We start from the raw sequence: 25306 nt of genomic DNA on the forward strand, positions 1-25306 counted from the left end.
AATAGGGAACTATGTTAGCTATTACTTTTTTGTCCACCCTATGTCCACCCTATGCCATTTTACTCCTCTTGTTATGCTAAAAGTACCCCTTTTCTTCTAGAATACTCCTCCTCCATTCCATCTGTATTAGGGGTCATCATGTGACCAAAGCCAAATCAGTAAGAATCCTTCCCTCATATTTATATTTAGATACGTGCAAAAAAGGGCTCTCTTTCTAATGAGATTATGAAAGAGGGAAGATACAAATCTAAGCAGTGAGCAGCCAGCTCTTTTGCATGGGGTAAGAATCTGTCTGCAAAATAAAACCATACGCTCATGTGACAGACTCACACACATACACACACACAGCTTTTATGGTGTCCTGTGACACGAAGACTCCTGGTTTGATAGGACCAGAACTTAAGGTCCTAGTTCATACAGTTCCTCCTTCAATCCTGTAAGCAATTCTTCTCAACCTGGAGAAGAGATGGACAATAGTGGAGATGGAGCCAATAACTTTTCTCCCTAAGCTAGTCTGAATTGGGTTTCTATTATTTACAACCAAAACAGTCCTTATTAAAAAAACTTCATGATTTCCAGGTTAAGATGGTACACTGAACATACATATGTAATTTCACTCTCTCCCCATATCCCACTAAAGCTTTGGTAAAGAGATCTGTTTTAAAAACATTAATCTACTGGGGCACCTGGCTGGCTTAGCTGGCACAGCATGGGACTCTTGATCCTGGGGTTGTGAGTTTGGGTCCCATGTTAGGTACAGAGCTTACTTAAAAATAAGTAAATGGGGCGCCTGGGTGGCTCAGTCGGTTGAGCGTCCGACTTCAGCTCAGGTCACGATCTCACGGTTCGTGAGTTCGAGCCCCGCGTCAGGCTCTGGGCTGATGGCTCAGAGCCTGGAGCCTGCTTCCGATTCTGTGTCTCCCTCTCTCTCTGCCCCTCCCCCATTCATGCTCTGTCTCTCTCTGTCTCAAAAATAAATAAACATTAAAAAAAATAAATAAATAAAAAATAAGTAAATAAACAAACAAACAAATAAATAAACATTAATCAACAAAGAAAGAACAGGAGAAGGAATAGCAATACCTAATTTTTGGAAATTATAAAACAGATAGACAAGTGGAAACTTAACTTAGCAGAACTAAAAAAGATGAATCCAAAACAACAGTGGGGAAAGATGAGAACCAATCTGATGATACTGCAGAATCCTCAAAAGGATCTGGAACCAGGGATAGACAGTAGTGCTAAAATAAAAAGAACTGAGTAAAAGCTGGTTGAGAAAAAGATCCTCCTCCCTGACTACTTACTTCCTCATCCCCAGAAAAAAATCCAGAGGTTAATCCCTAGAAAGGGTAAGATAAAAAGTCTTTGCATTGTGGACTGCCCAGTTTATGTTCTATATTCTACATATTAAATATGTATTTATTTATTCTAAAAATAGTATTGTCCTGAAAATAGCTGAATTTTGAGAATCTGCTCAGCCATCTTCCAGCACTTAGCTCTAAGAATTTCATGCAGGAAGTCAGAAGAGTACTCTCTGAGGAATCCCGCCAGCAGAAGAGGAAAAAACCTAATGATTCTTACATGAGGAGTTCCCCAACAAAAGGCCCACATTAATCTATAGTGTTACTCAAAGGTAATAAGCCCCACCTATATATTCCAAGCTGTCAATCACCTTTTTTGTCCCCAAATAAGAATCTACACCCAAGGACTACACAAAAACTGGGAAACACCTCTAACATGCAGGACAGAGACTACACAAAAAAGAAAAGGCAGAGATTAGCAGCAAGATGAGATACTTAAAATCCAGGAAACAACAATAGCATATTATATTTTAAAAATGAATATCCAAAGGACAAAAATGAGCCTTGGAAATTAAAATCTTGATTGCAAAATGTAAAGATAAAGCTGCAGAAATCTCCCAGAAAGAATAAAAACACATAGAGATAAAAAAAAAAAAAAAGAAAGAAAAAAAAAGATAAGAAACTTAAATGGTCAGTCTAAGATGTTCAATATCAAAATAACAAAATTCAAGAGAGAAAGAGAAAACAGAAGGATGAAATGATTAATGGCATAATTCCAGAAATGTTTCTAACTATCAAAGATTTCCAGATCAAAAGGACCCAACAAGTACCTAGAAAAATGGATGAAAATAGACCCACAGAAAGGTACATCATAGTTAAGTTTCAGAAGCTTGAGAACAAAGGGAAGCTCCTACAAACTCCTAGTGTGTGTGTAGGGGATGGGAAATGACATACACTAGATAGAGATTTTGAACCCATTAGGACTGCAAGAGCAACACTGAATATAAGGTGGTAACGGTAATACCTTCAAAGCTGTGAAGGAACATTATTTCCCATTTAGAATTCTATTCCTAGCCAAACAATTAACCAAGAGTAAAGCTAGAATAATTGTATTTTCAGAGTGGGGAATTTAATATAGTTTACTTGCTATACATCCTTTCTCAAGAATTCACTACATGTCCACCAAAATGAAAGAGTAGACCAGGAACAATGAAAGAAGTGAAATCCACTGGAAACTATCATCATCCATGACCCCTATTGTTGTACCAGCTTTTTAATCTGCAAAACTGCAGAAAGATGTGCTCCACTAAAACAAGGGAATAAACCAAGAAACATGAGAATCTGGGAATCAAGAAGCAGAAAATCCAAACCTGGAGAAAGACAAAGGAAATGTCAAGGATGACAGCAAAATGAGGTCCCAGATGACAGTGCTCCAGTAGGTTCAGAGAATAGTGAGCCCTGAAAGAACATTGCTCTTCAGGAGAAATGTTTCCAAAAAAAATCAGAACTGATCAATTACTTGATGTGATTGACCATGTGGAAAAATACTGAAAGTCTCTTGAAAGATGTGGAAAGAATGAACAGAGCTACAAAAAATCCACACACATGAAAAACAAACAATTATTAACTTTAGGAAAAACAAAAAGAAAAAACTCCTCAGTTTAATATTCGCATAAACATAATCGTGTAAATATTAAATACTAATTTAACAGAGTCAGTACATAATGTTTAAAATAAGTGATTCAGTTGCACCTGGGTGGCTCAGTTGGTTAAGTGTCCAACTCTTGATTTTGGTTCAGGTCATGATCTCACGGTTAGTGGGTTTGAGTCCCACGTCTGGCTCCATGCTGACAGCAAGAAGCCTGCTTGGGATTCCCATTCTCTCTACTCCTCCCCTGCTTGCACACTCTCTCAAAATAAATAAACAAACCTATAAAAAGTTCAATCATAAAATAAAATAAAATATTCAAAATAAAACAGCATACTCTTCCTTTTGGGAAATACGGATATTTTTAAATGCCAGAAAAAATAATTAAAAGAGTTAAAAGCCTTCTAAGATTGAAGACTGGGGAGAGGCAGGGCAAGGAACAGGTATATTTTGTGTAAGCCTTTGGTAGTTTTTTGGGTTTTTTTTAATTTTTATTTATTTTGAGAAAGAGAGAGAAAGAACGTGAGTGTGGAAGGGCAGAGAGAGAAGGAAAGAGAATCTCAAGCAGGCTCCAGGCTATTAGTGCACAGCCTAATATGGGACTTGATCCCATGACCCTGGGATCATGACCTGAGCTGAAATCAAAAGTCAAATGATCAATTGATTGAACCACCCAGGTGCCCCAAGCCTTTGGTAGTTTTAAATAATACATAAGTTACTTTGCAATAATACAAACTAATTTTAGAATAAACACAAATATAACAGAAGCCTTTATTAATAAATGATGATGGGGCGCCTGGGTGGCTCAGTTGGTTAAGCGTCCAACTTCAGCTCAGGTCACGATCTCGCGGTCCGTGAGTTCGAGCCCCGCATCGGGCTCTGGGCTGATGGTTCAGAGCCTGGAGCCTGCTTCCGATTCTGTGTCTCCCTCTCTCTCTGCCCCTCCCCTGTTCATGCTCTGTCTCTCTCTGTCTCAAAAATAAATAAATGTTAAAAAAAAATTAAAAAATATATAAATAAAAATTAAAAAATAAATAAATGATGATATAGCCAGAAAGCTTTTTATTTTTATTTATTTTTGAAGTTTATTTTTGAAAGAGAGCGAGAGGGAATGAGCACAAGGGAGCAGGGCAGAGAGAGATGGAGAGTGGGAGAGAATCCCAAGCAGGCTCCATGCGGTCAGTGCAGAGCCCGACATGGGGCTTGATCCCATAAAGAACCATGAGACCATGACCTGAGCCGAAATCAAGAGTCAGATGCTTAACTGACTAAGCCACCCAGGTGTCCCTGACAGGCTTTTAAAAATGAGATAAATTTAATGCAATTATACAGACAATATCCATGATACATTCTTATATTAAAATTGTAAGTCATGAAAGAGTATAATATAAATAAATGCATTTGTGTATGAAGTTTGCTTTTTATTAAAGTATCTAGTTCCGAACACATATCTATACTCATAAAAAATTTCTAAGAAAATATGGCTTCTAAGGGGTGCCTGGGTGGCTCAGTCGGTTGAGTGTCTGACTTTGGCTCAGGTCATGATCTCGCGGTTCATGAGTTAGAGCCCCGCATCGGGCTCTGTGCTGACGGCTCAGAGCCTGGAGCCCGCTTCGGATTCTGTGTCTCCCTTTCTTTCTGCCTCTCCCCTGCTCATGCTCTGTCTCTGTCTCCAAAAAATAAATACACGTAAAAAAAAAAATGTTTTTTTTTTTAAAAAGAAAATATGCCTTCCTTTGGGTATTGAGATATGGAATATTTTCTTTTCAGCTCATAGAATTTCACACAATTTACATTTTCTCCCTAAAAAGTCATTTCGTGGGGCGCCTGGGTGGCTCAGTCGGTTAAGTGGCCGACTTCGGCTCAGGTCATGATTTCGCAGTCCGTGAGTTCGAGCCCCGTGTCAGGCTCTGTGCTGACAGCTCAGAGCCTGGAGCCTGTTTCAGATTCTGTGTCTCCCTCTCTCTGACCCTCCCCTGTTCATGCTCTGTCTCTGTCTCAAAAATAAATAAACGTTAAAAAGAAAAAAATTTTTTTTTTAAAAGTCATTTCGTTGCCTTTTGTGTTAAATTCTTTCTTCCTTTCTTTTTTCTTTCTTTCTTTTTCTCTCTCCCTTTTCCTCTCTCTTTCCCTTCCTTCCTTCCTTCCTTCCAAAAACAAAGTGTTCCCATATACTCACCTGCCTCCTGCCGCAGCAACCCCAAAGTATCAAGGATTCGACAAGCCTCCAGTGAACACTGGATCATTGCTTCTTTTTTCTTTCCCGAATGAATGGCCTCAGCTACCAGTTGTTTTCCAGTTGAATCATCCACAGGTAATCTGTATTGGTTTGGAGTGAATCATAGCATAGTACTAAGCTCCAATTCTCATGAAAAAAAACTAATATGCAGTGAAAATAGTCATTTCTTTTGACATGGCTTTCTAATCTCTCCATTCATTTTGTTATATCTTGCCAAGGTTGGATCTTAAATCTTTTCCTTATGCCTCTGACCCATCTCACCCCACCTGCCAATGATATATGTTATTAAACTATCAAGGCCCAAAATCAGGAGTAGCATAAAAATAAGACTAAAGTTATTCTTTGGGTCTACTGTCTATTACCTAAAATTGGCCACTTTTCACAAAAGGACATTAATGAGAACAGAACATACCTCACCCTACAGAGCCAAGTGCTGTGCCCCTGTTCATCAAATTCATATTCTAATTCTTCTCCTGTGGGAGGAAGAAAGACAAAACAATTTTAACAGTATATGAAAATTACTAGTTAAGACCAAGGGAAAAGAGAGGAAAGGCTGATAAAAGAATATCAAGGTCCAGGGCACCTGGGTGGCTCAGTCAGTTTAAGTGTCTGACTCTTTATGTCAGCTCAGGTCATGATCCCATGATTCATGAGACTGAGCCCCACATCAGGCTCTGAGCTGTCCCTGCTTGGGATTCTCTCTCTCAAAATAAATAAACACTTTAAAAAAATAGAATATCAAGTTCCCATACCTCATTTAACACTAAATTTCAAAGCATTTCACTTCTTATTTCCAGGAATTATTATCTGATAATAAAATAAGGGGGAACTTGAAGCAAAGAAAAGCAAACTCAGACCAGAACAATCAGCTTGCCATAAATAGCCTTGTCCACTACATAGCAACTTTTACACTTATAAGTGCAGATGTAAGTTGTCACTTTGGTTTGTAGAAGCACAAATATTGGGGTGCCTGGGTGGCTCAGTTGGCTAAGCATCTGACCTGAGCTCAGGTCATGGTCTCGCAGTTTGTGAGTTTGAGCCCCACATCAGGCTCTGTGCTGACAGCTCAGAGTCTGGAGCCTGCTTCGGATTCTGTGTCTCCCTCTCTCTCTACCCCTCCCCTGCTCGTGTTTTGTCTCTGTCTCTCAAAAAATGAATAAACATTAAAAAAAATTTTTTTAGAAGCACAAATATCAAGGGCAGAATGCAACCAGTTCATATATATATTCACACACACACACACACACACACACACACACACACACACACACAGATGTTCTCTCAAAGCATTTCTACTGAAACAGTCCTCCATGGAAACATTCTTTAAATTATATAAGGTGAACATCCATGTTAAGAATTATAAAAGATGAGGGGCGCATGGGTGGCTCAATTTGTTAAGCTTCCGACTCTTGATCTCAGCTCAGGTCATGATCTTGTGGTTTGTGGGTTCAAGCCCCGCATTGGGCTCTATGCTGATGGCATACAGCCAGCTTGGGATTCTGCGTCTCCTTCTCTCTGCCCCTCACCTGCCTGTGCGCACACTCTTTCTCTCAAAATAAATAAATAAATATTAAAAAAAAAAAAAAAGAATTATAAAAGATCAGATGAAGTAGAAACAAAGAATTTTAAGAAGTTAGGCCAATCTCCCCACCACCCCCAAGTCTAGGATCTTCTGAGAATAATGAAACCAGACGAGTCGGAAAAAAGTAGTCCCTTTTTTCCAAGATGGGAAGAAAGACTAACAAGATTTTTACTGTTTTCAAAATAAACCTGAAGCAACTGACCACAAGGGCAAGAACTGAGCAAGGAGAGCAGCAGATAAAACACAGCATTTCTAAGTACCTTGAAGATCTATAAGACAATGCTGCTGTGGAAACCTTTCACTGGCAGGATCAGAATCTGTTTACATACCTTCTCGGTCAAAAAAACCTTGGAGAGCCTTCTTTGGATCCTTTATATAGAAGGCCTCCCTTTCCTGCTGAAACTCTAAGACAATAGGGTTCTCTTCAGCCTCGTCCTCTACAGCATCTTCTCCTACAGGATACGGTAAAGAAAGAAAAGACAGACATAAGAAGAGACTATCTGAATGACACCCACTTTTCATTTAGCCTGCATAAAGACACAGTTATCAATGAAAAGAAAGGTGGGGGGTGGGGGCCAAGGGGGCATACAAAACCACCAATATAAATATCTTTAGGTTTCCTAAATCGTGTGACAAATTAAAACTTGTTTTCATGGCATCTTTTGTTTTTCCCCCATCACTATATTTCAAAAACAAAATTACCTACCACATTGTCCATGGGAAGAAACCTAAGCTTCTTGGCCTGGCATTCTCATTCTCTATCACCTGGGTCTAATACTCTGTCTCCGATATAATTTCTTAATATTTACCATATCTGCCACATGGACTGGCCTTCTCATTACCCCTTTAAAATCATCAATCTCTAGGGGCACCTGGGTGGCTCAGTCAGTTAAGAGTCCAGCTTTGGCTCAGGTCATGATCTCACAGCTTGTTAAGTTTGAGCCCCACGTCAGGCTCTGTGCTGACAGCTCAGAGCCTAGAACCTGCTTCGGATTCTGTCTCCATCTCTCTCTGCCCCTCCCCTGCTCATGCACTGCTTCTCTCTCTCTCTTTCTCTCTCTCTCTCTCTCTCTCTCTCAATCTCAAATATAAATAAACATTTAAAAATAATATGGGGCGCCTGGGTGGCTCAGTCGGTTAAGTGTCTGACTTCGGTTCAGGTCATGACCTCACGGCTTGTGAGTTCGAGCCCCGCGTTGGGCTCTGGGCTGATAGCTCAGAGCCTGGAGCCTGTTTCGGATTGTGTCTCCCTCTCTCTGCCCCTCCCCTGTTCACACTGTCTCTGTCTCTCTCAAAAATAAACATTTAAATAAATAAATAAATAAATAAATAAATAAATAAATAAAATCATCAATCCCTACCCTGAATATTTGATATTCAGCTTCCTAAGTGCTAATTTTTCTTTCCTTCAAGTTCCAACTCAAGACCCGTATGTTTGTAGACTTAAAAACTTTCCCAAATTTTAAGTCAGTGTTGCTCAAAAGAAATATAATGAAAGCCATGCATGAAAGTTTTCATTTTCTAGTAGCCACATTAAAAAGGAGCAACCAGTAAAATTATCATGTAATCAGTATAAAAATACTATGAATGTGGTATTTTATATTGTTTTTTCACACTAAGTCTTTGAAATCCAGTGAGTATTTTACATTTATAAAACAAGTCAGCTTGGACTAGCCAGACTGTAAGTGTTCAATAACCACATGTGGGTAGTGGCTACAATACTGGACAGTGTGGGACTAAGTCCTTAGTGATCACTCCCTTCTCTGAACCCTTACTCTAGCATACTTATGGTTTCTATAGCTTTTGTTTGGCACTTACAAAAGTAATTTCATAATATTTATCCAGTCTTCCCAACAACATATTGAGGCATTCTTTTTTTTATATTCCTAGCCCCTGAATACCCATTGTCCAAAATGTCTGCTATTATAGAAAGTTCAATTTATTCCTCTGGCTAAAGGATGAGGTTTCTCTGATTAGCTATTTCGCATTTCAGGGAATTTACACAAAGTACAAAAATTCGAAGGACTATCCTATATTGAACATTCCATGTTACTTGACTGAATATAGTTCCATCCTCTCCAATGATAATAGTCAAGGCCAGTACCATTTAAATGGTAAAAATAATAAATTAGTTGTATGCTGAGGAAGAGTTTACAACAAGGGAGTGGACTGTAAAATGCATTAAAAGACTGGGCTCCTGGCTGGCTCAGTCCACAAAGCAGGCAACTCTTGATCTCTGGGTTGTAAGTTTGAGCCCTACTCTGAGTGTAGAGATTACTTAAAAGTGAAAGAAAGAAAGAAAGAAAGAAAGAAAAGAAAGAAAGAAAGAAGAAAAGAAATCCATAGTGCCTGTAATTCACCTTTTTGACATCAGAAAAGTTAATGAATCTCTGTGGGTTTTGGTAGTCTCGTGTGCAAATTGTATTTGTCCCATCTATCTCAAAAAGTCATGAAAGGCATATGATAGAAAACAATTAAAGATACCACCAGTAATGAATTTAAAATATTAACCTCTGGCAGCAATTTTAATTTCTTACCCATTCCCCAGGTGCAGCCCATTTCATCATCTTGACTACTAGTATTTCTCTTCCTTTCATTGGTATCCATTTCTTCTTCCTCATCCGAGTCTTCTCCTAGCATCTTCTTCTCCAACATCATTTGTTGCTGCTTGCGCAATTCTTTCAATTGCGTTACTGTCAACTCGGATTCTGCTTCTCGGTCTTCCTCTGGTCCCTGATGAACCAAGAGAAAGAATTCTTTCAGAGTTCAGGATCGCTGAATTCATATCTCACTTTCAGAAACATGGCAATGTGGGGGCTCCTGGGTGGCTCAGTCGACTAGGCGTCCGACTTCCTCTCAGGTCATAACCTCTCAGTTCGTGGCTTCGGGTCCCGCGTGGGGCTGTATGCTGACAGCTCGGAGCCTGGAGCCTGCTTCGGAGTCTGTGTCTCCCTCTCTCTATGCTCCTCCCCTGCTCAAGCTCTCGCTCTCTCGCAAAAATAAATAAACATTAAAGTAAAATAAAAGAAAAAAAACGGCAATGTGTACAGAGGCCTGGAAAGGGCCAGATTCTCCCACTTTTGTAATCGCTTACTGGGAGAATCTCCTTCCTCCGCGAAAGCTTAAGGAGCTCTGGAACCCAGCCCGGTGCGCTCCGGAGATTTCAGTCCTAGGTTTTTCTACTTACCTGAAGAAGAAACAGCCGGGTGCTGCCTCCAAAGCGAAGAACATGCCCGACGTGGACGCGACAATAGGTGCGGGGTGGGATGCGGGTTTTGTTAAGAAAAGTGCCATGGGTGCTTCCCAGATCGTAAAGGTAGAAGCCAGGCCCGTGGCCGTCGCATTCTCCTTCGAGGCCGGACACCCTGTGCTGCAGCACGGCGTGGTACCGAGACACCGAAGGGTGCTCCAGGCACACGTCGCAGCTAGACAGCCTCCCGAAAAGGCAGTAGCTTGTCCCTTTCAAGCTCCAGGTGCCAAGGATGGTGCCGCTCTTCAGTGTCTCTAGGCTGTAGGGGGCCGTGGCGGGGCCGCCCCACGGCGGCTCTCGGTATGGGGGAGCCCGGGCCGGACCGCCAGGGGATGGAGCCGCTGTGGGCGGCCGCGGCTGCTCCTCCGGTGGACTCCTGGTGTCCCCGCTGTCCGGCCGCACTGGCGGGACGTCAGGCTCCACGGAATCGGGGTCTAGCAGCGCCGTGGGCCCTTCCTTCTTCACCTCCTCAGGGTCTGAAGGACTGGTGGCGGGGGCCCTGCCCCGCACAGCCGGGGGCACCGGCAGGGTTGGTTTCTTGAAATCGTCATTGAGCTCTTGCAAAGCCTGAGGCTCGGACTTAGAGGAGCTATCGGCCATCCTCAATCGGGTGCGGTCTCGGAATCTGTTCCTGGGAAACCTCCCCCTTCGGTCTCTAGGTTCCTCTCCACGCCTCGCTCTCCCAGCTCCCGGTGGCTTCTCTGAACCCCGATGGCGGATTTGTTCCTTCACCACCTGCCACGTTACGAAGAGATGAATATCAAGGGCAGGTCATAATAAGAAAAACAAAAACAAAAAACAAAACAGTAAAAGGCGGCCGAGGAGCTGTCAGCACGGGGACATCTTTAGAGGTTGCAACCGGATAGTAATGACTTCCTGTGGCACAGCCAGATTGAGCAGAAGCGCTTCCGGCAGCCTGGGACCACTAATCCGAAAGCCAGTCTTCCGGGCCTGGCGCGACCCTCGCCTCGGGCCTTTCCGAGTCGTATAGTCGCGCAGCCCAGCTCCTGCGAAGCGGCAGTGAATAGTGCCTCCGTCCAGGTCCAGACCTCCTCGTCTCCCGGCTGCTCCGGGCATCAGGAGACCCCAGGATCCTGTGATTGGCGCCTGTGCCTGCTGACCGTGACCGAGGAGCCCCGAGGGACCTGGACGTTCCTTGAGCTTGGTGCCTGTTCTTCGTCCTCTTTTCGGTGAAATTAAGGAAGAGGGCGATTTTTTGTGTGTCCCCTCATTGATCCGTTTCTTTGTTCATTCTTTTGTTTGTTTTCCAAAACCAGTTATTGAGACTGCATAGTGTAGTGGTTAAGAGCCTGACTATCTGGATTGTCTCCCTCGGTCATTTGTGATATTGGGAAAGACAGTGGGCCTTAGCTTCCACCCTTAAAAACTGAGGTAGTTGGGAAAACCGAATCAAACAATAAAGGCAAAGCCTGGCACATAGTAAGCGCTCACTAAATGCCGGGTATACTGTGTGCCAGACACGGTACAAAGATCATGGTTGTGGGAGATAGATGAAAGAATAAAATTGATTGAGATAAGTACTAGTTTAAATCCATGCCTAAATGCTGTGATGGAAACACCAGAAGTGCTGTGAGAATATAATAAAGGGAGATTTACTGGGGAGATGATGGGGAGTGGTAACTTAACCTATACTTAAGAATGAATAAAAGTCTGCCAAGAATGTAGTGGGTGGCAGGGCATTTCTGGCAGATCACAACTTAAAGAGTCAATTTGTGGAAATACATGGCATTCTCAAGAAACTGAGTAGAATGATGTATGTTAGAACTAGGGTAGTAATTTCCTCCAGGAAGCTCCCTCTTTGTTATTCCACTGCACCAGGTCTGTGTCTCTAGAGCAGCCCTTTCTGCACATTTTTATATCAAAATAGTCTGTTTATATTTCTCTCCTTCACCTCAGGTCGGAGATCTGGCAGTGGTCTTTGTCTTCTTCCATAATGCGTGGCATTTGGTAAACATTTGTTCAACTTAAAGAGACATATGGGCAATGAATCTGGAAAGGTGGGTTGAAGTCAGATTGCAAATTTTGATCAATGGTAGACCAAAGAATTCTGGCTGACTTTTTCCAATAGGCAATGAGAAGCCATTAGATCTGAGTTGTAATCAGAGTAAGTCTAGCAGCACTGGAGAATAGATTAGACACAAGGAGAGACTGGAGTAAGGGATGCCAATTAGGAGGCAGCAGAAATCACTCAGATTCTTCCCTATGTATGTCAGAAGTTCAATGCCTAAGACCATTTAGATTACTGGTCAATAAATTTTTCCACCAGGATCCATTGAAATGTTGCTCATGTTTTTGACATACACAGAATAAGAACCACCTCTTCCTATCTTTACTCCCTTTTCTCCTACTGATTCAGGACAGATGTGTCAAGATACTCTGAGAAATATTCCAGGTGTCATTTAAGTATCTTGCCTTGCAAATTGCTCAAGATTGGGCACAATGATAGTTCTAGTAATGAGTTAGTGGGGTGAGATGGAAAACACGGACACTAGAGCTCCCAATACTATTGCAGCTGTTAGTCTCCTAATGACCCAAATGCCACCTATGGCTCAGTCCAGTAGGAATTGTCATTGTGTGTGACTGTGGTGACTGGCATCTAACAGTTGTATCTCTCTTAATTTCTTCAGGGAGAAAGTCTTTGGTCCTACAGCATTGCTGACACTGACATATTCTAAGTCGTGTTGAACAGCCTACTTTTTATGTCAATAACTGGCCAGACTTCATACTTTTTACCACAGAAGCCTATATAACCTAGAGATTTAAGAACACTGCTTTCGGTTATCACTACATTTAACGTGAAAGTTCTTTCTTATTCCAAAATGTTGAGATACTGGGGAGAGATACCAATCTCATCAAGCCAGACCAACAGGAGTTCCTTTGATTTGCTCCCACGGGAGTTCCGTCTTGTGGAAGTCCATGACCCACCCCTGCATCAACCCTCAGCCAATAAGCCCAAGCCCCCCACTATGCTGGACATCCCCTCAGAGCCATGCAGCCTCACCATCCATACCATTCAGCTGATCCAGCACAACCGACGTCTGCGCAACCTCATTGCCACAGCTCAGGCCCAGAGTCAGCAGCAGACAGAAGGTGTAAAGACTGAAGAGAATGAACCTCTTCCCTCTTGCCCTGGGTCACCTCCTCTTCCTGATGACCTCCTGCCTTTAGACTGTAAGAATCCCAATGCACCATTCCAGATTCGGCACAGTGATCCAGAGAGTGACTTTTACCGGTAAGACAAGGCTTTGCTCTATCTTACTTTTCTCAAAACATCTGCACAACACTGTTCAGCATGTAATAACATTCCTGTGAAGAAACTGAGGATAAGAGTAATTGACATGGCCAAAGTTGCTCAGGTAATTAGTAGGAAGTCTAAGGCTTGAACTGATCTTCAAATCCAGAATCTGTATCTTTTATTTATTTGTTTTTAAGTTTATTTATTTATTTATTTTGAGAAAGACAGAGCACACGCAGAGGAGGAGCAGAGAGAGAATCCCAGGTAGGCTTTATGCAGTCAGTGTACAGAGCCCGACAACGGGGCTCGAATTCAAGAATTTGAGTTTAACCGACTGAGCCACACAGCCTCCCCTGCATCTTTTATTTTTGAGGTAACAAATATTTATTGAGTGCTTATTCTATACCAGCCACTTTGCTAGGAGCAAGGAACTACCCCGGTATGTGAAAGAAGCCATGGCCTCACAATCCACAGAGTGTAGTCTTTCTATTTCATTTAAAATGTATATTATGGATTTAGCTCAATGTCTTAAAATTTAGGTTCATGGACTTATTCTCATATTCTCAGAAATCCATTGGGGCGCCTGGGTGGCGCAGTCGGTTAAGCGTCCGACTTCAGCCAGGTCACGATCTCGCGGTCCGTGAGTTCGAGCCCCGCGTCGGGCTCTGGGCTGATGGCTCAGAGCCTGGAGCCTGTTTCTGATTCTGTGTCTCCCTCTCTCTCTGCCCCTCCCCCGTTCATGCTCTGTCTCTCTCTGTCCCAAAAATAAATAAAAACGTTGAAAAAAAAATTAAAAAAAAAAAAAAGAAATCCATTAAGTTTTATGTAAGATGTTTAAATTGTGTACAGTTGACCCTTGAACAACACCAGTTTGAACCGTGCAGGCCCACTTACATGCGGATGTTTTTACAGAACAGTACTGTAGATGTATTTTCTCTTCCTTATGATTTTCTTAGTAACATTTTCTTTTCTGTAGCTTACTTTATTGTAAGAACATAGTATATAATACATATACAAAATATGTGTTAATTGACTCTATGTTATCACTAAGGCTTCCAGTTAATAGCAGGCTATTAGTCATTGGGGTGCCTGGCTGGCCTAGTCAGAAGAGCATGTGACTCTTGATCTCAGGGTCGTGAGTTTGAACTCTGTGTTGGGTATAGAGATTACTAAAAAGAAGTTAATAAATAAATATAAAAAAAAGTAAACCATTAATCATTAAGTTTTGGGGGAGTCAAAGCTATATGCAGATTCTCTACTTCATGGCGGGGGCGGGGGTGCTGGCACCCCTAACTCCCACATTGTTCATGGATCAACTGTATTTTCATTTTGATAACATCATTTAAGAAATAATATAAAAATGTTCTTGATCCTTGTTATTCAAAACCTGGGCGGAGACTAACAGCATCAATTATCACCTGGGAGCTTGTTAGAAGTTCAGAGTCTCAGGGCCTACATAGCCTGCTGAATGAGAATCTTCATTTTAACAAGATCTCCAGAAGATTCATGTGTATATTTAAGTTTGAGAAGCCCTATTCCAAGTTCTCTGAATGACTGCCTTATAACCTAATGCTACTACTAGGTTTCAGTGTGTAAGTTTGCATTTGGCGCGAAATAATTACTTTTTGTTTTCATTTTGAAGTTTGTCAGACCAAAGAAAAGTTTAAATAATAGTACAGAAGGGACGCCTGGGTAGGTCAGTTGGTTAAGCATCCGACTTCGGCTCAGGTCATGATCTCATTGTTTGTGGGTTTGAACCCCACAGCAGACTCTGTGCTGACAGCTCAGAGCCTGGAGCCTGCTTCAGATTCTGTGTCTCCCTCTCCCTCTGCCCCTCCCCCACTCACACTCTGTCTGTCTCCCTCTCTCAAATATAAATAAACATGAAAAAAATTTTAAATAGTACAAAAAATGCCCAAATACTCCTTACCAGGATTTACCAATTGTTAACATTTTGCTACATTTATTTTCTCTCACATATGTATAAGTGTGTATACACACGTAAATATATATATAATATATACACATACACACTTTTTTTGTCAAATATTTTAAAGCTGCACTTTATGCCAATATTTCACCCCTTAATTCTTAAGCATTCTTTCACCTCTAAATTCTTCACCTTATCCTAAGAATAAGGAAAATTTCCTATGTGATTTCAATACTATTATCACACCAAAGCAAATGAACACTAAGTAAATAATACAAACCCAGTTTAGATTACTCCAGTTCTCCAAAATACCTTTTGTAGATATATTTTTCCCTAATCCAGAACCTAACAAAGATTCATGCATTGCCTTTGGTTGTTTAGTGTCTTTTAAACCAGAATAGCGGGGCGCCTGGGTGGCGCAGTCGGTTAAGCGTCCGACTTCAGCCAGGTCACGATCTCGCGGTCCGTGAGTTCGAGCCCCGCGTCAGGCTCTGGGCTGATGGCTCGGAGCCTGGAGCCTGTTTCCGATTCTGTGTCTCCCTCTCTCTCTGCCCCTCCCCCGTTCATGCTCTGTCTCTCTCTGTCCCAAAAATAAAAAAATAAAAAAATAAAAAAAAAAAGTTAAACCAGAATAGCTTCCTCTTTAAAAAAAAAAAAAAAAAAAAATATATATATATATATATATATATATATATATCTTTTTTAAGAGTTCAGGTCATTTAGAATGTAGAATGTCCCACTCACTGGATTTGCTGATTATTACCTCGAGATTAGATTCAGGTTAAATATGTGTTTAGCCAAAAAAAAAAAAAAACCCATAAATAATACTGCATATTACTCATTGCATGTGCTTATTGATGATAATAGTTACTACTATTTTAATTGTCCCAAATTAATGAGAAAAGAACAGAAATAGGCTTAATAAGTAAGGGTTGCAGTTGGGCCAGATGGAGACCAGATGATGTCCTGGGGCACTGTATAATCGAAGGTTCTAAAGTCCTAGGAATAGTGAAAACTGTGTCATTACATGCATGGCACAAGAAAACTTGCTCTGTGGTGATCAGTACCCTATTGACATTTTGAAGGCAGTTTAGCTTTAACAAAATTATCTTGTTCATCATATTAAATTGATGCTGTTACTTATTTTTAACTTAAAATTTTTTTTTAAATTTAGAGAGTGAGAGAGAGAGACGGGGGGAGGGGGAGCAAAGGGAGAGAGAAAGAGATAGAGAAACTCACACAGGCTCCACACTCAGCACAGAGCCTGATGCAGGACTCAATCCCCTGAGGCCATGACCTGACCTGAAATCAAGACTCGGATGTTCAACTGACTGAACCACTCAGGTGCCCGATGCTGTTATTTAGAATTCTGTAGTTGTGTGTAAAACTTCTAATTTTTTTTTCTTTTTCAAGTTTTTTTTTTAATTTTTAAATATTTATTTAGTTTTGAGAGAGAGACAGAGACAGAGAGACAGAGTATGAGCAGGGAGAGGCAGAGAGAGAGGGACACACAAAATCCGAAGTAGGATCAGGCTCCCAGCTGTCAGCCCAGAGCCCAATGTGGGTCTTGAACTCACGAACCGTGAGATCATGACCTGAGTCAAAGTCAGACGCCTAACCGACTAAGCCACCCAGGTATCCCTCAAGTTTTTATTTAAATTCCAGTTAGTTAACATACAGGGTAATATTAGTTTCAGGTGTAGGATTTAGTGATTCATCACTTACATACAACACCCCGTGCTCATCACAAGTGCCCTCCTTAATACCCATCACCCATTTAACCCATCCCCCTGCCCACCTCTCCTCCAGCAACCCTCAGTTTGTTCTCTATAGTTAAGAGTCTGTTTTCTGGTTTGCCTCTCTTTTTTTCCCCTATATTCATCTATATGTTTTGTAAATTCCACATATGAGTGAAATCATATGGTATTTGTGACCTCTTTCACTCAGCATAATACTCTCTAGTACTATTCATGTCATTGCAAACAGCAAGATTTCATTTTTTATGGCTGAGAAATAGTCCACTATAGATATGTAATATATACATATTATGTATGTATATAATACATATATATTATGTGTATATATTATATATTATATGTTATATATATATATATATATATATGTCTTCTTTATCCATTCCTCAGTCGATGGACATTTGGGCTCTTTCCATAATTTGGCTATTGTTGATAATTCTGCTATAAACATCAGGGTGCATGTATCCTTTTAACTCTTCAAATCAGTATTTTTGTATCCTTTGGGTAAATACCTAGTAGTGCAATTGCTAGGTCGTAGGGTAATTCTATTTTTAACTTACTGAGGAACCTCTATACTATCTTCCAAAGCGGGCTGCACCAGTTTGCATTCCCATCAACAGTGTTAAGAGTGTTCCCTTTTCTCCATATCCTCGCCAACATCTCTTGTTTTCTGTGTTGTTAATTTTAGCCGTTCTGACAGGTGTGAGGTGATATCTCATTGTACTTTTGATTTGTATTTCCCTGATGATGACTGACGTTGAGCATCTTTTCATGTGTCTGTTAGCCGTCTGTTTGTTTTCTTGGGAAAAATGTCTATTCATGTCCTCTGCCGATTTTTAACTGGATTGTTTGGTTTTTGGGTGTTGAGTTTTATAAGTTCTTTATATAGATTTTGGATGGATACTAACCCTTTATCAGATGTCATTTGCAAATATGCAATATTCCGAAACATTCTCCCGTTCTGAAGGTTGCCTTTTAGTTTTGTTGTTTCTTGTTGTTGTGCAGCAGCTTTTTATCTTGATGAAGTCCTAATAGTTTATTTTTGCTTTTGTTTCTTTGCCTCAGGAGATGTATCTAGTAAGAAGTTGCTACGGCCAATGTCAAAGATGTTATACTACCTGTGTTCTCCTCTAGGATTTTGATGGTTTCCTGTCTCACAGTTAGGTCTTTTCATCCATTTTGAATTTAGTTTTGTATATAGTGTAAGAAAGTGGTCCAGTTTTCCCAACACCATTTGTTGAAGACACTGTCTTTCTTTCCATTGGATATTCTTTCATGTTTTGTCAAAGATTCGTTGACCATCTAGTTGTGGATCCATTTCTGGGTTTTCTGTTCAGTTCCATTGATCTCTGTTTCCATTTTTGTGCCAGTACCATACTGTCTTCATCACTACATCTTTGTAATATAACTAGAAGTCTGGAATTGTGATCCTCTGGCTTGGCTTTGCTTTTCTTTTTGAAGATTGCTTTGGCTATTGAGGGTCTTTTTTAGGATTTTAGAATTATTTTGTTCTAGCTCTGTGAAAAATGCTGGTGGTATTTTGATAGGGATTGCATTAAATGTGTAGTTTGCTTAGCGTAGTATAGGCATTTTAATAATATTTGTTCTTCCAATCTCAAACTTCTGATTTTAATTGTTAGGAAGAGCTGTAACCATCAGAAGCTTATAACTAGTTTGTTTTATACATACTTAAGAAACTGTTTAACAGAAATAATTTGCATCAGCTATGGGGGTGCTAAAAAAATTATTGTCCTTTGAAATAAGTCCATGCATTACTCAAATAAAGCAATACTGGTTTAGCTATTTATTAGGTACTTCTGAGCCTTTAGCTTTTGGCCTAGGGAGCCTGGCCATGGGAAATGATGGTGGAAATAGTAAATGAAAAGTTATTTCGCAGTTGGTTTTATTTTCCAGCTATTATGTGGATTGCAGTAGTTGCTTCTGAGCAGATGATAGTAAAGTGGGTGGATAGCTCCTCAAGCCCCCTTGTACAGCACATGGGGACACATGCCAAGTATGTACCTTATTTTATCCATTTGCTTCCTTTGTCAGAGGGAGACAGAAGACAGGAATTTTATATTTTTCTAAGTAATTAGAAGTTTGCTAGAAGTTATTTTTAGGAGACCAGGCAGCTTTTTTAAGTTGTTTTTTTTGTTTTTTTTTTTTTTCAGATTAAGATCTCTACAGGGGTGCCTGGGTGGCTCAGTGGGTGAAGCATCCGACCCTGGATTTTGACTCAGGTCATGATCCTAGAGTCGTGGGATCGAGCCCCACATTGGGCTCCATGCTAAGTGTGTAGGCTGCTTGGTATTCTCTCTTTCTCCCCCTGCCCTTCTCCCTCACTCGTGCTCTCGCTCTCGCTCTCTCTCTCGCTCTCTCTCTCAGACAATTAATTTAATTTAATTTAATTTAATTTAATTTAATTTAATTTAATTTAGAAAAGATTTCTACAGCAGTGATTAGGACAAAATGGTGTATTATGAAGAACATATTCTATATGCTGCCAAAGCAAGCACAGTATTATGAAGAACATAGGATCTGAAGTTAGAAGCTCAACCTCTTGATAATACCTGTACAACTTCTGGCAGGTCAGCCCCTGTGAACCTCAATTTCCTCACCTGCCAAATGGGAATAATAGGGACCCTACCCATTTCTTTACACAGGGTAGGATAAAAATGCTTTGGAGACTGTATGTATTTTAAATTGTTTTTATAAAATTGAGTTGCTTTCCCAGTTTCACAAATGGTCTATTTTAGTTGTAGAAGAATCTCCTAATTGGGACTGTGAATTTCTGAAAGTCCATTTATCACCCAGCATATGAGGAAACTATGTTGTGGGGAAATAACTAGAGTACCACTGAGCAGTATCTCCTCTCTAGTGTTAAATTTTATTATCTCCTACAAATGATCAATATCAAGATGGTAAAAGGAAGCTTCCTATTTACCTGACACTCTCTTATATTGTTTGTTATAGACATGTATTGCCTATTAAAGCTTTGTGTACTTGGAGGAGCTCAGAGATGACTGTGAGTTGTTGAGACCTGCGCTGGCCGCAGCAAGATGAAACTGGGCTCTGTAATCTGCATAGAATCCCCTAGAAAGCTGGGCCAGCAGCTTGACCGAAATTATAAAACTCCTAGGGAAACAGGACAGGTGACCCCTGTGCGAGAGCACTGATAACATTGCCATGTGTCCCCTTTCAGTGGGAAGGGGGAACCTGTGACGGAACTCAGCTGGCACTCCTGTCGCCAGCTCCTTTACCAGGCAGTGGCCACAATCCTGGCCCACGCAGGCTTTGAGTGTGCTAATGAAAGTGTCCTGGAGACCCTTACTGATGTGGCACACGAGTACTGCCTTAAATTCACCAAGTTGCTGCGCTTCGCTGTGGATCGGGAGGCCCGGCTGGGGCAGACTCCTTTCCCTGACGTTATGGAGCAAGTATTCCATGAAGTGGGCATTGGCAGTGTGCTCTCCCTCCAGAAGTTCTGGCAGCACCGCATCAAGGACTATCACAGTTACATGCTACAGGTGAGGTGACCCCATGAGAAGTGGGTAAAAGTGTGTAATGTAGGGGTGTTAGCAGGATCCCACAACACTTACCCTAGAGAGCAGGGTACAGGGTCTTGGAACAGAGTGGACTTGACATGCTCTCCTCCTGGCCCTGGCTGTGTTCCATCGGCCTCATCACTGACCTGGTCAGAGCCAGGGGCCTTCTTTAGCCAATGAGTGGCTCCATTTATTGATCACACTTCCTCTGGAAGAAATTATACACGGGTATGTAGAGTCTGAGAGAATGTGGTTAGCATGCTTTATTCAACAGATATTTATTGAGTCCTATTTTGAGTCAGGCACTGTGGGATACAACAGTGAACAAGTTCTTTCAGCTTGTATTCTTGAGACGGAAACAAAAACAAGTAAATAAATAATGATCAAAACAATTTCAGCTGGCGTTAAGTGCTGTGAAAAACAGAACCAAACAGAATGAGATGATACTGCCCAAGGGTGGAAGAGGGGGCAGAGATACCATTTTGGGTTAGAACCAGAAATACCTAATCTCTTTAACCTATGTGGCCTTAAGTCATTTGTTCACTGTTTTGTTTTTCCCAAATCTAAAATATGATAAGGACTTTTTAACACCCAACAAAAAAGTCTTTGCTAAGCGATTCAGATTTCCTGCACCATTCATTATCCACCTAAGGTGCATATGTCAACAGTTTTTACAGACAAAAATATAATCTTTTGTCCCCATTCTGATTTATCTCTAACAAAGCCTCTTTTGCCTTTGTGTAGCTTAATTAATGACACACAAAGTCTCTGCAAACAACTTTTCCTTACATGTCTCTGTCATTTACAAATGCAAACACCCTACACAAATTCCTTCCATGTGCCAACTATGCTCAAAAAAAAAAAAAAAAAAAAGTAAAAAAAATTTCCTTCCATTGGCAGTGGTTGCTTTATTCATATTCACATGATGTTGTTTTTTCCATGGGATGCCACAAGCTGACTATCCACCTTGCTTTTAACATTCCTTTGGAAAAATGACTCTTGCTTGCCAACAGATTAGTAAGCAACTATCTGAGGAGTATGAAAGGATTGTCAATCCTGAGAAGGCCACAGAGGACACTAAACCTGTAAAGATCAAGGAAGAACCTGTAAGTGACATCACCTTCCCCGTCAGTGAGGAGCTGGAGGCTGACCTTACTTCTGGAGACCAGTCACTGCCCATGGGAGTCCTCGGGGCTCAGAGTGAGCGCTTCCCATCTAACCTGGAGGTCGAGGCTTCGCCACAGGCTTCAAGTAAGAGAAATCAACCGACTCTGATTCTGGGAGATCTGCCAATCTCAGCACTCTGCATTTTGGAATCAAACTCTGGAGATGAGAGGAAAAAAAAGTGTGGGTGGCAGGAGATTGGAAAGTCTAAAAACAAATACAGCCTCATTGATCTAGTGATACCAACATTCTTTTCTTTGTAATCAGTGAAGGGAGGACTAACACAACTGTACAGGCATTATTTAAAATCATTCCAAGTTAGGATATAGATTCAGTATGTGTTATCCTATTGATTGCCAGAGTTAATTTAGCTGACCCATATGGGTGGGCAGATGCCCCCTTTATCACTTAGTATGCTGTACTGTTTTTTCCTGATGCTTCTACTCATTAGACAACTTCCAGATTAAATAGAGGAATGTTAATTGCTCGAGGCTGTTTGAATAGTTGGGCTTCCTTGCTAGAGTGCTCCCAATAAATTGTAGCTGAAAGGGATTGAAATAGGGCTATCCAGTTAGAGGTGCCTGCTTCTTCTTCCAGACTCTGTGATCACCTTAGGAACCAGGATGAGCAATTCTTAAGTTAGGTAGATTGCAAATTAGTCGAGATACTCAGTGTTGTTTGTTTTTTTTTTTTTTTTTTACAAATATAAATGGCCATTTCATCAATGCACAAATCCTAAACAGAATTAGGCCACATCGTTTTAAGTGTTGAGCAGAGAACCTTTCACCATGGAAGAAGTAATAACCACAAACAGTGTTGCTAGAACACAGACAGGAGGGCCGAAGAGAAATTGTTGCAGACTTAGGAACCATGTCTCTTTTCAGCATTCTGGGAACTGCTGCCAGCATTTTGTAGTGATCATGAAGTTCATAATATGAGAGAGGACCAGGGACTCAAAAGGCAGGAAAATAGGACAGCTTTATAGAAGGAAGGAAAGAAGAAACAATACCTGAACAAGAAACCATGGTTGTGCCTGCCTTTGGGCCATGAGACAGGGAATCTTTGTACCTGTGTAGTTTTACTTCCCTGGTTAGGGAAAATGGGAGAGTGGGTGAGGTGGGGTAAAGGAGAGTAGAGGAAGTGGAAAGGAAAATATTCAGAATCGGTAGTTTGTTTGTTTTTTAATTTTTATTTTTGAGAGAGAGAGCTAGAAGGTGATTGGGGAGGGAGAGAGAGAATCCTAAGCAGGCTCAATGTGGGGCTCGAACCCACAAATCATGAGATCATGACCTGAGCCAAAATTAAGAGTCAGCCACTTAACTAAGCCACCACCCAGGCACCCCTGGAGCTGGTAGTTTTTTGAACAGAAGATAACAACCATATTCTCCAGCCAGGCAGAATCAGAGTACAAACTGAGCTTAAAGGCTGCCCTGAGTAAAATTTTTGTTTTGCTGTGTTCCAGCCTTGGCTTACTACTAGTTGTGTGTTCTTCCATTGCTAGGCACGGAGGTAAATGCTTCCCCTCTTTGGAATCTGGCCCATGTGAAAATGGAGCCTCAAGAGAGTGAAGAAGGCAACGTCTCTGGGCATGGTGTGCTGGGCAGTGATGTCTTCGAGGAACCCATGTCCGGGATGAGTGAAGCTGGAATCCCCCAGAGCCCCGATGACTCAGACAGCAGCTATGGTTCCCACTCCACTGATAGCCTCATGGGGTCCTCCCCTGTTTTCAACCAGCGTTGCAAGAAGAGGATGAGGAAAATATAAAAGGAAAAGGGGAGATGTTCTGTCCAGATCCATAAGACCCAACAGAAAACCTTGATGTATTCAAATATTTCCATAAAAGGTGATTTGACTCTTACTCTCAACCACAGAGCAATTTCTGGATTTCAGTGGAGATGGATTTAACGAAACAAGTTTGCATTTGACTTTTACATCCAGTTTTGTAGTTTTCCACAACGAAGCCATCTTTTACAGACCGTTCATGACACTGGGATGATAATCAGGAGACAGAGCACTGTCCCTGTCATCCTTACCATTGCACAGCTAAGAAGTACATACTGGTTGGCCCTGTACTGCACGGATATTGTACAGATTGAGATTGTTATCAGACCTCCAAGCTGTGCTTGCAAAGACTCACAAGTAAATATATGCTGATATGTCAGTTTTTTCACTGAACTTGCTTCACTTTGGGGTCGAATCAGTGGGAACCCGGTACTAAAACCTAACAGAAAATAGCTAATCCCTTTTTTAGTGGTCTTTTTTGAACAGTGTTTGCTGCCCATGAGGTCTCCTGAACCCAGGGGTGTGTGGTGCTTCTTTGGCAGCCATGTTTCATCCACATTGCTTTTTTTTTTTTTTTTTTTTTCCCTTTAGGGAAAAAAAAATTTGTTTAACATTTGTTTATTATTGAGAGACAGAGAAAGATAGAGCATGAGTATGGAAGGGGCAGAGAGAGGGAGAGACACAGAATCCGAAGCAGGCTCCAGGCTCCAAGCTGTCAGCACAGAGCCCAACACGGGGCTCGAACTCACAAACCACAAGATCATGACCCAACCCAAAGCCAGATGCTCAACCAACTGAGCCACCCAGGTACCCCTCCTTTTTCCTTTTAATCTCTGCCCCCAAAATGGGGCTCGAACTCACGACCCCAAGATCACGGGTCGCATGCTCTACCAAAAGCAGGCACCCTTCTCCTTCTTTAGACTTACTCCATCTACCTCATCCTTTTTTTGTCATTTTCTCATTTCCATGCAGCTTTTAAAAATATTTCACCATGTACTTTTCAGTTGTTTTCTTATCTTTATTGGGAATGAAGTAAACATGACCTGTCCAAGGACAGACTTGCACGGATTCCATTTGTTGCATCTACTTGGCCATCAGAGGACAGCAGTCCTTCCTTTGCCAGAACTCCACATCTGCATTGTGTTGCTACTGGACGGGCAGCCTCCAAAATAACAATAGTATACACATCTTTCTCCTTTACATCATGTCCTCAACTTTACATTATTACTCACCCATCACAGTATTGCCCTGCCTGGCATCTAAAAGTCTCAGGGGCACCTGGGTGGCGCAGTCGGTTAAGCGTCTGACTTCAGCCAGGTCACGATCTCACGGTCCGTGAGTTCGAGCCCCGCATCAGGCTCTGGGCTGATGGCTCAGAGCCTGGAGCCTGTTTCTGATTCTGTGTCTCCCTCTCTCTCTGCCCCTCCCCCGTTCATGCTCTGTCTCTCTCTGTCCCAAAAATAAATAAACGTTGAAAAAAAAAATTTTTTTAAAGTCTCAGTATTTATTAAGTGAATGATTAGCACTGGAATAATTAGGAGTAATTGGCAAATGTGTGGTTTTTGCCTTGGTAATGGGTGCTGGTATGTTAAATCCTGCTGAAATTTGTTTTTTGGGTACAGTCTTTTGAAATTTACCACATTCTTTTAATAGGGACCAAAATCAAAGCATGGCTTTAATTAGTACATTATTGAATGCCTTAAATGTCCCAGGTGCTGAGAATAAAAATGAATGCAACAGCAGTAAAATGAGGTTATAAACTATCAGGTAACTTACAAATTTGCTAACTGTACAACCCTTAGCATGCTTATCTAAACTCCTATTCCAGACTCAGTTACCTTCACTTTCCCCTATT

The 25306-nt window shown here is 41.2% G+C and overlaps 2 protein-coding genes across 7 annotated transcripts in view; one reads left to right on the top strand and one right to left on the bottom strand.

The window, feature by feature from the left end:
* Positions 1-10708, bottom strand: part of SLC4A1AP (solute carrier family 4 member 1 adaptor protein) — an 80477-nt gene extending 69769 nt beyond the window's left edge. For 2 of the 3 annotated variants that reach the window (XR_007151140.1, XR_007151141.1), the window contains exons 1-5: positions 9958-10708; positions 9308-9503; positions 7100-7222; positions 5601-5661; positions 5129-5268 (exon numbers count right to left, since the gene is read on the bottom strand). Coding sequence is in view for 1 of the 3 variants with exons in the window: in XM_047854021.1 (XP_047709977.1) it covers positions 5129-5268; positions 5601-5661; positions 7100-7222; positions 9308-9503; positions 9958-10620 (1183 nt within the window). In the remaining 2 variants the exon portion in view is untranslated. The remainder of the gene's footprint in view (positions 1-5128; positions 5269-5600; positions 5662-7099; positions 7223-9307; positions 9504-9957) is intronic. The other variant, XM_047854021.1, reaches the window with a different exon arrangement.
* A 199-nt stretch (positions 10709-10907) lies between these two features.
* On the top strand, positions 10908-24641 carry SUPT7L (SPT7 like, STAGA complex subunit gamma). Of its 4 annotated transcripts, XR_007150766.1 has the most exons (7): positions 10908-11210; positions 11938-12038; positions 12669-13273; positions 20163-20487; positions 21519-21756; positions 23171-23691; positions 24631-24641. XR_007150766.1 is itself a non-coding variant. In XM_047851914.1 (6 exons), exons 3-6 carry the CDS (start codon positions 12861-12863, stop codon positions 23431-23433), a joined length of 1239 nt encoding a protein of 412 aa, XP_047707870.1. In that variant the 5' UTR covers positions 10908-11210; positions 11938-12038; positions 12669-12860; the 3' UTR covers positions 23434-23830. The 4 variants fall into 4 exon arrangements, 3 of the variants coding, with proteins under 3 accessions (XP_047707870.1, XP_047707871.1, XP_047707873.1); XM_047851914.1 differs by lacking the exon at positions 24631-24641 and having other exon boundaries at positions 23171-23830; XM_047851915.1 differs by lacking the exon at positions 24631-24641 and having other exon boundaries at positions 10908-11185; positions 23171-23830.
* Positions 24642-25306: the final 665 nt, after the last annotated feature.

This window comes from Prionailurus viverrinus, chromosome A3 (assembly GCF_022837055.1).
Source record: "Prionailurus viverrinus isolate Anna chromosome A3, UM_Priviv_1.0, whole genome shotgun sequence".
NCBI classification, from domain to species: Eukaryota; Metazoa; Chordata; class Mammalia; order Carnivora; family Felidae; genus Prionailurus; species Prionailurus viverrinus.

Excerpts from the sequence above, each read along its gene's own strand:
- SUPT7L (XM_047851914.1), top strand. The coding sequence starts at position 12,861 with ATGTTGAGATACTGGGGAGAGATACCAATCTCATCAAGCCAGACCAAC. Across the intron at positions 20,488-21,518 it reads ATCACAGTTACATGCTACAG|ATTAGTAAGCAACTATCTGA; the intron begins GTGAGGTGACCC and ends GCTTGCCAACAG. Across the intron at positions 21,757-23,170 it reads GGCTTCGCCACAGGCTTCAA|GCACGGAGGTAAATGCTTCC; the intron begins GTAAGAGAAATC and ends TTCCATTGCTAG.